Source organism: Indicator indicator, chromosome 23, assembly GCF_027791375.1.
Source record: "Indicator indicator isolate 239-I01 chromosome 23, UM_Iind_1.1, whole genome shotgun sequence".
Classification (NCBI taxonomy): Eukaryota; Metazoa; Chordata; class Aves; order Piciformes; family Indicatoridae; genus Indicator; species Indicator indicator.
Window position 1 is genome coordinate 13,449,194 of NC_072032.1, and position 14,710 is coordinate 13,463,903.

The following is a 14,710-nucleotide window of genomic DNA, read 5'->3' on the forward strand; positions in this document are numbered from 1 at the left end:
AGTGGTCTTTGTTCTCAGAGCTGCCCTGTGCTGCTTGAGATCTGCATGTTCATCATGGATTTTCTTGGGAAAAGTATGCTGGAGGTGCAGTTCCTCTTTACTGAGTGAAAGAGCTGTTTTTTGGGGGAAGGAAAAAGAAAGGAAAAAGCTGGGCTCTTTCCCACCTAGGGGATGTGGAGAGCAGGAGAAGAGCACATGCTCACACAGCTCTGCTCCAAGCTTAGATGCTCATATGCAGGTCAGCTCTGGGCTAGGATAAGGACAGAGAGATCTAAGGGAGAAATTTTTCATGCTGAGGGTGATGAAACACTGGCCTAGGTTACCCAGAGAGGTGGTAGATGCCCCATCCCTAGAAATGCTCCAGGTCAGTCTCTGAGCAACCTACTCCAGTTGCTGATATCCCTGCTGACTGCAGAGGTTGGACTTGATGACCTTTAAAGGTACCTGCCAACCCAAACCATTTCAGGACTCTGTGATTCCATGAATTTTGTGGAAGCATTGGATGATGAAGATGCTGTTGAGCTTGGTGCCATGTCATGCTGAAGCACTTGGGAGACCTTGGAACACATCTTTTATCCAGCCAGTTCCCTGCCTAAGGACATGCTGATGTACCTGCTCCTGTACCTGTAAGTTCACTTCTAGTGGCTCCTACAAGACACTGAGCCTAGACAGACCGAGTTGCTCCATGATGTTCTCAAAGTAATTTCTTACACCACCTTGTGTACAGCACATAAATTCCAAAACACTGTGTTGGAAAACTGGATGTAAGGACAAGATTGGTTAAATGTGAAAAACCACCAGGCTTGGGGCTGGGAGAGGAGAACATCTTCAAAGTGGTGCAGGTGGGTGGTCTACAGAACATGGTGCCTCATGGTCTGTTTTGGGCACTTCTTTAGTGTAGCTGATTTCTCTTTGTTAGGTTGGGTTTTGCTTTTTGCCTTTTTTGTCTTGTTTTGTTTTTTTACTCAGGGGAAAATACTAAAAAGTGAAGAGGAGTGCTATTACCTGAAGACCTGAGAAGCTGGATAGTCTTGGACAGGTCTAGTGTGGGAAACTGGGTGGTCTAAGCTGAGACCACCACCAAAGGGGAAGAAAGATTGCCCATAGAATCCCATGAGCAATGAAAAGATCTAGGGAGATGATGAAGGAATGCAATTAAGAGGAAAGGATGAAATTCTGTGTGAGAAAGACGTGGACAGTGTCAAGAGAGGGATTTGTGTGGAGAAGCAGCTTTTGGTTGGAGTAGCCACTCGTCAGAGGGTCCCTAATTCTTGGGGCAATTAAAACAGGCTTAAAAAAAGGAACTGCATGAGGAGGGAGATGGTTTTGGCAGCTCTCTAAACCATAAATTTCAGGGAAACTGTTAAAATGTGAATATGGTCTACATTGTTTTGGGAATGGTTTCAAAGATCTTTGTTGTTCCTTCTTTTCTATTAAAGCCATTTGTTGGCTTGGAACAAGGAAGACCTGGCAGCCAAAACCTGTGAGGCTGCAGGGGCTTCCTTACAAGGTTAAGAGGTTTATAGTAAATGCTCAGTGAAATATCTCCAGCCCAGCTCTGATGACTTATGCTTCTTGTGTGTCCATGTCCTTCTTGCACTGAAAACTCCAGAGCTGGACACAGAACTCCTGTTCTGAGGATTGACAACCCCTTAGGTGAAAAAATTGTTCCTCTTGTCCAACGTAAGGCTCCCCTGGTGCAACCTGAAACGCTCCCCTTTTCTCCTGTTGCTTGGTTCTTGGAAAAAGAGACTGACTCCCAGCTTTCTGTAACCTCCTTTGATATAACTGTAGAGAGCCAGAAGGTGTCCCCTCAGCCTGCTTTTCTCCAGGCTAAACAACCCCACTTCCCTCAGGCATTCCTCACAGGATTTGTGCTCTAGCATGCACCTGCATGGTCATAAGAAGGCTTTTGTGGATGTTAGGGTCCTTGGGAAGGGCAGTGCTCTGTAGGGTAGCTCCTGGGCACATCAACAAGGCTCAAGTTTTGCTTAAGCCTGGAGCTCCAGCTCGTAGGAGATGAGGGGCAAGTGAGGCTACAGCTCCTCAAGGGTTCATTGCAGACATTTCATAAGACCTCTTTAGTTGAGGCAGCCTGGTTGTGTAATGCCATGGTAGCAGGAGAATCATTAAATTACCATCAGGTTTGCCTTGTAATTAATTCATTTTTCTGTACTGGAGAAGGCTGAGGTCTGGTGCTCTGCTCAGGTGAGATTTGTTGTTGCTTGTTGTTTGATTTGTGAATGCCAAATGAGATCATTCTCTTTTTTTTTTTTTTGAGGGTGGGCTCAGAACAGTTCAAAGCAAGACTTTGTCCCTTCTCTGAAGTGTTTATAATCCAATTTCAGACATAAAGCAGCGTGGGTGTGGAGGGGGGAGGGACAGGCAGGGATAAAACAGGAAGGTTTTACATAGCCTAGGGGACCAGGGCGGGAGGCGGACAGCTGAACGTTGCAGCGGGTTGGTGGCATTTGAGGATCCTCATGGGCTTGGTGCCTGGGTGGGGATGCTCAGATGTAGCCTGGCTGGGTACAACAAGCCACCTACAGATAAAGCCCTCAGAGGCACCAGTCAGGTGCATGGAGCATGGGTGATGCCTGTGGAGGGGAGCTTGGATGTTCAGCTTCTGGGCTCTGCTTGGGGAGGCTCAGACCCACAATAAAGTTGGTAGAAAGTGAGCTCTAAATCCTGTTTGGTTTTCCCCAGCTCTGTAGACCAGCCTCATACATTGCTGTAATCCCCACAGACACCTTTTTCTCAAGGTCCTTGATGTTTGTTGCTTTGCCATCACTCTGTACCCGTGAGGTGGTGGAACAGTTTCTGGCATTGTTTGTCCCCTCTTAATTCTGCCAGTACTAGAAATTAGTTGTTTCAGTGCCCCTACAGCTAACTAACTAGAATAGAATATTAGAACCTTAGGAGGTTTTGGTTTGGATGGGACCTCTCAAGATCATCTAGCCCTTCCCCTCTTCAGTGAGCAGGGACATCTGCAATCAGATCAGGTTGCTCAGAGGCTTGTCCAACCTGACCTTGAATGTTTCCAGGGATGGAGCATCTACCACCTCTACTAAAACGGGGCCTAACCAGAGCAGGTTGCCCAGGATTGCGGTGTCCAGGTGCATTTGGAGACTCCAAACAAGGAGACTCTGCAGCCTCTCTGGGCAGCCTGCTCCAGGGCTCCAGCACCTTCACAGGAAAGAACTTTTTCCTCATGTTCGAATGCAACCTCCTGGGTTCTAGTTTGTGCCCACTGTCCCTTCTCCTGGCATTGGGCAGCACTGAAAAGAGTCTGGTTCCGTCCTCTTGTACCTGGCTCTTTTAGCTCTTGCTGAGCATTGATCAGATCCTATCTCAGGCTGCTCTTCTCCAGGCTAAACTGCCCCAGGGCTCTCAGCCTTTCTTCCTCACAGAGATGCTCCAATCCCCACAGCATTTTTGTAGCCTCCACTAGACTCTCTCCAGTAGTTCCCTGTCTGGGAGCCCAGATCTAGACCCAGTACTCCAGGTGTGGCCTCACTGTGGCAGAGGAGATGGGGAGGAGAACCTCCCTTGACCTGCTGGTCACACTCTTCCTGATGCACCCCAGGATATCATTTGCCTTCTTGGCCATGAGGAAGCGTTGCTGGCTCATGGTGAACATTATTGCCCGCCAGGACTTCTAGATACTTCTCTGTGGAGCTCCTTTCCAGCAGGTCAACCCCTCACCTGTCCTGGTGCTGGGGGTTATTGCTGCCCAGGTGCAGGACCCTACACATGCCCTTGCTGAACTTCAGGAGGATCCTCCTTGCCCCACTCTCCGCCTGTCCGGGTTTTGAGTTAATCTTTTGTGTTTTCCAGGGTGCCCGTGAAACCTTTGAGAACTACTACAGGAAGCAGAGAAGAAAACAAGCCAGATTGGTCCTACAGCCTCCTTCAAACATGGTATGATGGTGGTCCTTTACCTGCAGTGCTCAAACTTGCTCTGCTGAATGAAGGAGAAGAGGGTTACCTCTGGTCATGCTGTTGCTGGTGGGTGGTCTCTAATTTATTTTCAGTTGCTCTTGGCCACCTTTGTTTTAATCTTTGCTCACTTTTGCTTTGTTGCAGCATGAAACTTTAGATGGCTACAGGAAGTATTTTAATCAAATTGTAGGGTAAGTCTTCTTTTTATACATGTCCTGGCTAAATATATCTAGGTCGTGTTGTTTAGGAGCCCAAAAAGAAAAGGAGAGGAGGGAATGTTGCTCTGTTTGAGGATCCTTTAAAGGAGAACCAGGAAAGAAAAAAAAAAAACAAAAACAGGTGGTTGGGGCTTTTAAAGTGTTCTTACTCTGTGTTTTCTAGCACCCATGAACTGTGCTGTGTCACTTGTGGGAGCGTGGAGGAACCTGCCAGCTCTTGTAGCAGCAAGTGCTTTTTTTGGGAATTCTGAGGAGAAATGATGTCTGTGGACTATGTGCATCCGCTTGCCCCACTAATGAGATGAACAGGCCCTCTGCCTTCATTAGTCCTTCACATTGGATAATTATTCTTTGATTATTCTCCTGCTAGAGGAGGTGATTCTTAAACCTCTGAGTTCTTATTGCCCTCAAAGTAGACAGCAGTCTTCCAAGATAGATGATATGGTCCTGCTCTGGCAGGGCAGGGTTGGACTTGAAGCTCTCCAGAGGTCCCTTCCAACCCCTAACATCTTGTGATCCTGTGAAGCTCTAGAGGAGGCAAACTACAACCTCATCTACTAGGCATAGGGTTTGATGATGACATTTCCTCAGCTGACAATAATAATTCCAAGGTCTAATTGCAACCATCACAAGTGCAATGTGTGCTGCTGACCTCCTGCAGCTCGCTGCCCCTGGGCTGCATTTCCCTGACGAAGGACAGATGAGGTTTTGTGTGTTGCTGTTTAAAATGTGTGGTGCCACGCTTGCTGCCTATTAAACAGTTGCTTCTTGGCCAGTACAGCTGATAACTGGAGACTGGAGTTCACTGATGACCCCTGAATGGCTGTGACCATGTGGTATATCTGGGTTTAAGAGAGTATTTTACCAGCAGTTGCCATCTTTTCCCACTAGTTCAACTATTTTTTCCTTGCAGTTGTAGCGTTTTACCCTGCAGTTACAATATTTCCCCTGCAGCTGTAGTATTTTTCTCTGCACTTAAACTATTTTTCCCTGTTCTTACAGTATTTTCCCTGCAGTTCAAGTATTTTTCCTGGCAGTTAATGTGTTTTTCCCTGCACTTGAAGTATTTTTCCTGACAGTTAACATATTTTTCCTTACTTTCCTGGGAGCTAAAATATTTTTCCTTTCAATTATAATGTTTTTCCCTGCAGTTGTAGTATTTTTCCCTGCAGCTAACATGGGTTTTTTTCTGTAGTTATAGTGTTTTCCCTTGCAGTTGTAATACTTTTCCCTGCAGTGGCAGTGTTTTTCCTTGCAGTTAAAGCATCTCTGTCTTTGCAGATAAAGTATTTTTCCCAGCAGAATTTTTTCCTCTGCAGTTGCATTTTTTTTCCCCTGCAGTTTTAGTAATTTCCCTTCAGATAAAGTATTTTCCCCATCAGTTTAAGCATTTTTCCCTTCAGATGAAGTATTCCTTTCCTTGCAGTTACAGGTTTTTTCCCTACAGTTCACCAGTTGCAGTGCTATCGCTGCTGGCTGGAGCTGAGTTTAATCACCCATGAGGGTGGTGAGACAGTGGAACAGGTTGCCCAAAGAGATGGTGGAAGTCTCATCCCTGGAAGTTTTTAAGGCCAGGTTGGATGGGGCTCTGAGCAACCTGCTCTAATGTGTGGTGTCCCTGCTCGTGGCAGGGGGGTTGTAACGAGATGATCCTTGAGGTCCCTTCCAACCCTGACGGTTCTATGATGAAGTAATGGGGTGGAGAAACTAGAGAGAGGAAATTCCACCTTTGTGTATACATAGAGTTACATTCCTCCAAGCAACTGTGTTTTAGCTTACTCCTAAAATACAGTGAAACATCACAGAAAATACCACGAGTTAAAAATAGGTGGAAGAAAAGTGTTTACTGGTGGCTGTCTTTGATACAGACACTTCTGCAGCTTGCTCTGGAGATAGGTGGATGTGCTGCCGCCGCGTATCCCTCACGTGTGCTTTTTGCTCACCTCTTTTGCTGTCTCCAGCCCAGAGCTTTGGCTCACAGTGCTGTTTCCTCCTCTGCATCAGGTTTTTTGTAGTGGAAGATCATATCCTGCACACCACACAGGGCTTGGTGAATCGAGCCTACATCGATGAGCTGTGGGAGATGGCTCTGTCCAAGACCATCGCAGCGCTAAGAACACATTCGGTGAGTGAGAGCTGTGGGTCGCTCAACTGCTGCTTGAGTGTGGCTTGACATGCTGGAAATCCTGCCTTTGCTGCTGTCTCTTTTCAAATGACCCAGCTAGAAACAGTGACTTGAAGACACCCTGCTCTAAACCACAAAAGCTTTTTCCAGATTTTTGCCTCTTGATGTGCTGTGGAGCAGGTTGTGGTCAATAGGTTGAGGGAAGGGATTCTGCCCCTCTGCTTTGCTGAGACCCCACATGCAGTGCTGGGGCCAGCTCTGGAGTCCTTGGCACTGGAGGGATCTGAATCTGTTGGAGCAGGTCCTGAGGGAGCCGTAGCAATGATGGAAGAGCTGGAAGCTCTCTGCTGTGAAGCCAAGCTGAGAGAGCTGGAGTTGTTCAGCCTGGAGAAGAGAAGGCTGCAGGGAGACCTTCTGGTGGCCTTTTAATACTTACAGGGGCCAAGCAGAAAGCTGGGGACAGACTTTATTGCAGGTCCTGTTGTGACAGGACAAGGGCTGATGGTTTGAAAATAATGGAGATTTAGGCTAGAGAGAAGGAAGAAATGTTTTACTGTGAGACACTGTCTCAGGTTGCCAAGAGAGATTGTAGAAGCCTCATCCCTGGAACCATTCCAGGTCCAGTTGTTTGGGGCTCTGAGCAGCCTGGTCTAGTTGAAGATGTCTTTGCTAATTTGCTAACTGGCTGACCTGTAAAGGTTCTTCTAATCCAAACCCTTCTATAATTCTATGATTCATTTTCCTGTCCCAAACTCTGAATATTTTGGACTACTGGAAAGTTTTTTTTTTTTTTCCTGTATCTTTGCTGCTGGCTCTGGCAAAGCACCAGCAGAGGGAGCGAGCTTGTCCCAGCGAGCTGGGGAAGAGCAAGTGTCTCCTTTGGCATGGTGACATATGACCCTGTTAGATAGTCCTTGGAAGGTCATGGCAGTGAATGGGCTGCTAGCAAACTGCAAATCATTTGTGTCTAAAGGGACACTTAGGAAGATTTTTCTTTCTTTCTTTTTTTTTTTTAACCAAAAAAAAAAGCTAGAAAAAATTTCCCATGGCTTCGATACTTTCTCTGCTTGAGCAAAAAAATCCAAGCCAATTGCAAAAATACAAAAAAAACAAAAAAGAGTGCAAGTTTGTTCCAGTCCTCTGTGAGCTTATGTAATGTTGTACTGGTTCAGCTGGGAGTACTGGAGTTTTCTGAAAACTCTGGTGGTTAAGCAGCTGAAAAAAATTGCACTTGACCATAAAAGACAAAGCATTAATGAATATCCATGGGTCCGTTTTCAAAGTTTTTGGGTCATCTTCTCCTCTCCCTCTACTCTGCCAGTGGGGCCACATCTGGAGTACTGGATCCAGTTCTGGGTTCCCCAGTTCAAGAGAGACAAGGAACGAACTACTGGAGAGAGTCCAGTGGAGGCTACAAAGCTGCTGAGGGACCTGGAGCATCTCTGTGAGGAGGAAAGGCTGAGAGCCTTGGGGCTGTTGAGCCTGGAGAAGAGCAGCCCCAGAGGGGATCTGAGCAATGCTCAGCAAGAGCCTAAAGGGTGGGGGGCAAGAAGATGTGGCCAGATGGGAACAGACAGTGGTGCCCAGTGACAGGACAAGGGGCAGTGGACACAAACTGCAACCCAGGAGGTTCCAACCGAGCATGAGGAGAATCTTCTTTGCTATAAGGGTGCTGGAGGCCTGGAGCAGACTGCCTGGAGAGCTTGTGGAGTCTCCTTCTCTGGAGAGATTCCAAACCCACCTGGACATTGTGATCCTGGGCAAGCTGCTGTGGGTGACCCTGCTTTAGCAGGGGGAGTTAGACTGCATGATCCCCAGTGGTCCCTTCCAGCCTCCACTGTGCTGGGATTCTGTTGTTCTGAGATTCAGGGTTTTGAGCAGCGTCCTGACCCACAGTATTTCCTGGTGGTGTATCTCTGCCCATGAATGTTGGTGCAGTGCAGGCAAGCAGCCTGTTCTTTCCCAGCCTGAATCCCTCAGCAATGCAGCCCCTGCAGAGGGCTGGGGGCTGCCTGGCTGCGATGCTTCATTACCATCAGACACAACATGCTGAATATTGAATGAGAGGCTCTTCTGCCAGCTTGGGATGACAGCCTGCTGATTTGCTTCATCTCCTCTCGCTTCCCCAGCAGCTCCTGGGTAATCTTAGAGACACTTCAGGTATCTCTAGAGCAACCAGAGTCCCTATTCATCATGGAGAGCCTCAGGAGCCCTGTGTTAGGAGGAGAGATAGCCTTATCAGAGTGCCCTCCCTGGCCCTGGATGCCCTTAGGCCACGGGCTGTGGGATGAAAGCTTCTGATCCTAAGACTTCACAGTGTGCCTCTGTATTTATTGTCTCTCAAGTGATAACTCAGGAGAGCCGAGGGCAATATTTTTCCCACGTGCCACAGTTAAAACCATGCTTTCATTTCTCCCCTTCTTTGCAGTCCTATTGCTCGGACCCCAGCCTGGTGTTAGACTTGAAGAACCTCATTGTCCTCTTTGCAGATACACTCCAGGTATGCAGCTGCTGGTGACCTCTCTTTGTCTTGCTGAGTGGCTGGGCTGGTCACAGATGGTGTCCATCAGTGGGGTTCAACAGCTGGTGGGGGCTTGCTGTGGTGGCCTGACTTCTTTCTAGGCACCATGCTGCATCAGTTGTGGCACCCTGTGAACAACCTGGTCTGCTGTGTGCATCGGGTGGCCAACCCCTGGGCAAGAACCAAGCCTTGGCCACCTTGACAAGCTCTTGTGCCTCCTGCACACCCAACCCAGCCTTTAACAGCTCCTGGTCCTACCACCTCAGTAAATCACCACCTAAATCCCTCTACCAGCTCCATACTCCTCTGTAGTGGAGAATTTGCCTGTGTGCTCTTTATTAAATAGGGAAAATAATCTTCAGCTGCTTATTGGTGACTTTTTCTGATCTGAGCTTGCTTTCTCCCCCCACCCCGCTGCAGGGATATGGCTTCCCAGTGAACCAGCTCTTTGACATGCTGTTGGAGATCCAAGACCAGTACAGTGAAACCCTGCTGAAGAAATGGTCAGGGGTTTTCAGGTAAGAAGCTCTTGGAGGAAGCTCAGGAGCTTGTACCTTACATGAGCAGTTTTGTCCCAGAAGTAAAATCTGTTGAAGCCCTTGGAATCAACACCTTAGGCCAGCACCTACTTCATGAAAGCTTCCCTTCAAGCAGTAAATCTGCACAGTTGTGGTTGTCTGCTGTCACAGAACTGTTTCTCTAATGTTTCTTTTCTTTTCCTAGAAACATACTTGACTCAGATAACTACAGCCCCATCCCAGTGACAAATGAAGAGGTTTATAAGAAAATAGTTGGACAGTTCCCATTCCAGGATGCAGAACTTGAAAAGGTAAGTTTGAAATGGAGAAAGTGTCACATCACATCTGCTGGTGGAGGAAAACTCTGCACCTTTGGTAGGTACATTAAGAACTGCAAAGGAAAGGGTCAGAAAAAACCCTAAACCACCAAACCAAATAAACACAGGAGAGAAGAAAAAAAAATCAAAACCCAAGCAAAACCAGGGGTAAAGAACAAATATTTCTCCTGGTGTGGATGAGGAAAGTGCATGCCTCATTGGGTTGCTTTTCAGATCACACAGTACTGCCACAGCTGAGCAGTGCTTGCAGTAGACAAGAGACTTGAAATATCTCCTTCCACTGGTATTTGATTTCCATTTCATGAACATGTTAGTGACTTTTATTTGTTTTAATCTCATATTTTTTAACAAAAATCCCCAACCAAGTGGTGTGTGTTGGCTTTTGTAAAAGTGTGAGCTTACAAGACTTCAGCATAGCCAGTGCTGAATTAAACAGTGTCCCTTGAAAGCCTGCTTGGCCTTCTGCTTCACATCTGGCAGCCAGCAAGCTCCAAAGCCTGGTGAACTAAATTAGGACTGGGAGGGTTTTTCAATCTAAGTTAAGTGTTTAGAGTTCAGAAAGTCATGTTAGGGATTGGAAGGGACCTCTGGAGATCATCTAGGGTCACCTGGAGCAGGTGGCACAGGATCACTTCCAGATGGGTTTGGAATCTCTCCAGAGGAGGCTCCACAACCTCTCTGGGCAGCCTGCTCCAGGCCTCCAGCACCCTCACAGCTAAGAAGTTTTTCCTCAAGTTCAGTTGGATCCTCCTAGGTTCCAGTTTGTGCCTGCTGTCCCTTGTCCTGTCACTGGGCACCACTTAAGAGCCTGGCTCCATCCCCTTGCCCCCCACCCTTTAGCTGTTGATCACCATTGAGAAGATCCTCTTTCAGGTTGCTCTTCTCCAGGCTCAACAGCCCCAGGGCTCTCAGCCTTTCACCTCACAGAGATGCTCCAATTCCCTCAGCATCTTTGTAGCCCTTGGCTGGACTCATCATGGGTCCAGCTTCTGTTATTACACTCTGCACCCCTCAGCCATCTGTGTCCTATGAGTTGGAAAAATTTGGTTTCCTACATCTGTTTCCTGTTGGATTTTGCTTTTGTAACCACGTGCTCACCTTGAGCAGCAATGGTGGAAGGTGATCAAGCAGAACACCTTGAGCATGGTGGGAGATTAAAGGCAAGGATTTCTCCAGGGAGATTTTTTCATAGGAGCTATGGGTGCTGGGAGAGGGAACGAGGGTCCCATTGCAAATTTCCTGTCAGCCTGTTCTAGACTCCAAAGCCCTTACACACCCATGTGCCATGTGTAAGTGATTCCCAGGTCTTTCACTTGGCTGAAATGTTGGTGTTGCTTACCATAAACCTTGGTTTGTTCCACTGCTGGGCCAAGCTGAATAGCAGAATTACCTGGAGTGCCTGGGACAGGATCCTGGAAAGCAGTGCTCAGCCCTGGTAGATAATCTGCTCTCTGACTGGAAGTATCTCCTGTCTTTTGCAGCAACCATTTCCAAAGAAGTTTCCCTTTTCTGAGTTTGTGCCTAAGGTTTACAATCAGATTAAGGAATTCATCTATGCCTGTCTCAAGTTCTCAGAAGACCTTCACCTGAGGTGGGTGCTGAGTGGGTTAATGGTTGTAATGGGGAGGGTTTCTCTGCACTGAAAGACCTCAGCAGGTTCAAACTGTGAATTCTCTTCCTCAAACCTTTATGCTGCTCAGCTGCTTGAATATACCCAGTCCAGGCTTGTGGTGGCTGGTGGCTTGGAGCAGTGGCCAGTTGGACAAATAGCTGATCAGCTTTGCAAAAGGGCTAAGGATTTGGGCCAGTTCTCTTTAAATTCTTGATCAGTGATCTGGGATCGAGGACATCCTCAGTAAGTTTGCAGGTGACAGGAAGGTGGGCAGCTGTGTCGATCTGCTTGAACTTAGGGAGGCTCTACAGTGGGATCTGGCCAGGCTGGGTTGCTGGGATGAGGCCAGTGGGATGAGGTTCAACAAGACCAAGTGCTGGGTCCTACACTTGGATCACAACAACCCTGTGAATGCTCCAGGCTTGGGGAAGAGTGGCTGGAAAGTACCCAGTGGAAAAGGACCTGGGGGTGTTGGTTAACAGGTGACTGAAAATGAGTCAGCATGTGCCCAGGTGGCCAAGAAGGCCACCAGCATCCTGGCTTGGATCAGCAGTGGTGTGGCCAGCAGGGCCATGGCAGTGGTTGTCCCTCTGTCCTCAGTGTTGCTGAGGCAGCACCTTGAACACTGGTTCAAGCTGTGGCCTCTCACTCCAAGCAGCACACTGAGGCTGCTCTCTGCTCTGAAGTTACAAGTGATAGGACAAGAGGAAAGGACCTCAGGTTGCACAAGGGGAGGTTTAAGTTGGACACGAGGGACAATTTCTTCCTGAAAAGGGTTGTCAAGCTCTGGCCCAGGCTGGTGGACCAGGTGGTGGGGTCTCCATCCCTGGAGAGGTTTAAAAGCTGTGGAAATGTAGTGCTAAGGGACATGGTTTGATGGTGTCCTGGCAGAGCTGGGTTAACAGTTGGACTCAATGATCTTAAAGGTCTCTTCCAACTGAAATGATTCTGTGACTCTCTGCTTCCCTTGAGGTTTTATCTGCCCTGTGTGTTAATGAGTTTGGGCTGCTGGTTTGGAGCTTTTGTTTGCCTTGTTTCCCCTGGGAGGTTGTATACAAATCATCTCATTTGTTTGGGGTTTTTGGAAAGCCTCTGAACTGTTCCATGTCTTTCCCCTCCCTTCTCCATTCCAAGGTGCCTTGATGCTGGTTTTGCCCACGTGTGAGACAGGAAGGCAACAATATTTGCCAGAAACTGCAAGTTGGTGCTTTCTTTTTTTTGCACCCAGTAATGTCTGCAGCTGGGTACAGAAATGAATAAAGAAATTTTTTCCTGGAAGGAGGGGGATACCTCTTCCCATTTGTTTGCAGCACCATACTGGTGAGACTGTGCAGTGGGAGTTCACTGCCCTTGGCAGCTTCTTGTCCTGGACACTGGACATTGCTGTTGAGGTGTTTTGAGGGCTCACCAGATGTTTCAGTGCCTACACAAGGCTCCTCAGGGTTTTAATCCTCTTCCTTTGTGTAAGGGATAGTAATCTGGAGAGGCGTTTTTTTCTCCACCTTCTGCTGTCGGACATGGTAGTTCACTGGTTGGTGTGGAGGCACAGAACTTTTCTCATCCTACATTTAATCTCAACCTTTTACCAGTGGCAGGTTGTTCTCTTTGGTGGCTCCCAGGGCTCTTAACCTGCAGGTCACCATTGCCCATCTCTGTGTCTAAAGCTGACAGAGTGGTCCTGTTTCACACAGATGCTGCTCTCACTGAACCCCTCTGTTGCCACTTCCCTCCTGAGCTCTGTGCTCGTCACCATTACAGAAATGATTGAGTTTGGCAGGGAAGGGAAGAAAAGTGTCCCCTTGGGTCCCTCCTCAGGGGTCCCCCTGGACACGTTATTAAAATTCCTTTCCACATTGGATTTTTCCAGCCCTTGCCGAGGAGCGGCGTTGGGCTGGGGGAAGGGAGCCCAGCTCCTGGCTTTTTAAGCCAAACGTTTGGAATATTTCTCTGAAAAGCCCTGTTGACACTTTCTTCATTTCACCCTGACAGCTTGAATTAGGTTTTATGAGGAAGCTTGGCTACAAAGCCAGCAGCAAGTTTTCTTTCTCTTCTCTTTCTTTTTCTTCTTTGGTTGTCATTTACCTTGCACCCTGGAGTGACTGGGGTCAGCCTGTCAGTCAGGGGAGGCCTGAAGGTCATGACTACTGCTATGGGATATGGGACATCAGCTGTCATTAGCCCAGACAGTTCACTTAAAGGCTTCATGGTCTTTTCCTGAAGAACAGAGCCCAGTGGCAGAAAGTGGAGCTGGGCTTCCCCTCCCCCCCTAATTATTTCTGTAAACGAGCTCCTTGTATTTGTTGGACAGGAGCATTCCCCTTTCTGGTGAGAGCTCGTGGAGGATATTTTCCTTTTCAAGTAGAGCTGGGTGTGCAGTGACTGGGGTTGCAGTTTCTTTTGGTTTGGCTCAATTAGTTTGATGAGGAGAAAGTAACCCTCTGTTATATTTGCAGCGAATATGAGAGTTCATTGAGGAGATGTCTATGAAGAATCCACTCGCTGGAAGATTCCCACCAGTTCCATTGGCATTTCCCATTAGAAAGACAGGGAATATCTTTGTGCCACCCCTTTGCTTTAAATCTCCTTTTTGCCATCTGCTGAGCATCACAGGGTTAGATTTTATTGTGCTTGCTGTATTTAGCCATGCTGTTGTCTGGTCCTCCCTGGAGGTGATGGAGGGCCTGGTGGGTGTGTGTGTGTGCCTGGTGGGTTTGGGGGCTTAAGTAATTTTTTGCTTATCTTTGAGTGAAACTGTATTTTAGACCTCTACCCATAGTATAAGGACCAGGAAAATCCATTCTGCTCCCCCCACATTTTGATATCTCTTCAACACTTTAAGAAAAACAAATATATTATCATGGCCCACACATGAAAATCCTGCAAGAATTAGCCAAAGGGTCTACCTGGGATGTGAAGTGGACTGGTTCTAGTCACTGCTGCCACAGGGTGTGGTTCCCTATTGAGTAGGAGGAAAATAAACTTACAGGCACCAAAGGAGATCTAGAGGAGACCCACAATAAGCCTTTGGCTGATGACATTGAATTTAAAGTATCAGGAGCTGGGTCCTGCAGAGCTGCTGATCCTGCTCTGCTGGTGTCCCAGCTGGGAAGGAGATGGTGTTCAGCCCTTGGCAGGCACGTAGCTCAGGAAGGCAGACTTCTAAACATCAAGGGAAAGGAAATACTACAGGAACCTGTTGGGGAGCCCACCATGACAAACAGCCACAGAGCATACAGGGAGGTGAGAAGCTGGGCTTGGGAAAGCTGCAGCAAAACACAGCCTTCTCAGTCTGCTGGAAATCTGAGCATGACTTTGCTCAGAGATGCAAGCAGGGAGCAATATTTGACCCTTCTCCTGGGAATTTAGGGGATTTCAGTGCAATTCTTACACAGCAGCACAAGGAAGGTCCTGGATGACTTAAAAAAATGGCTTGCTT

The 14,710-nt window shown here is 47.7% G+C and overlaps 1 protein-coding gene across 4 annotated transcripts in view; it reads left to right on the top strand.

Annotated features, from left to right (window-relative positions):
* EXOC6B (exocyst complex component 6B) overlaps positions 1 to 14,710 on the top strand; it is a 273,058-nt gene that overhangs the window by 157,071 nt on the left and 101,277 nt on the right. For all 4 annotated transcript variants that reach the window (XM_054391402.1, XM_054391401.1, XM_054391404.1 and 1 more), the window contains exons 9-15: positions 3,838 to 3,921; positions 4,087 to 4,133; positions 6,165 to 6,285; positions 8,714 to 8,785; positions 9,227 to 9,324; positions 9,530 to 9,635; positions 11,144 to 11,253. In XM_054391402.1, the coding sequence (XP_054247377.1) occupies positions 3,838 to 3,921; positions 4,087 to 4,133; positions 6,165 to 6,285; positions 8,714 to 8,785; positions 9,227 to 9,324; positions 9,530 to 9,635; positions 11,144 to 11,253 (638 nt within the window). The remainder of the gene's footprint in view (positions 1 to 3,837; positions 3,922 to 4,086; positions 4,134 to 6,164; positions 6,286 to 8,713; positions 8,786 to 9,226; positions 9,325 to 9,529; positions 9,636 to 11,143; positions 11,254 to 14,710) is intronic.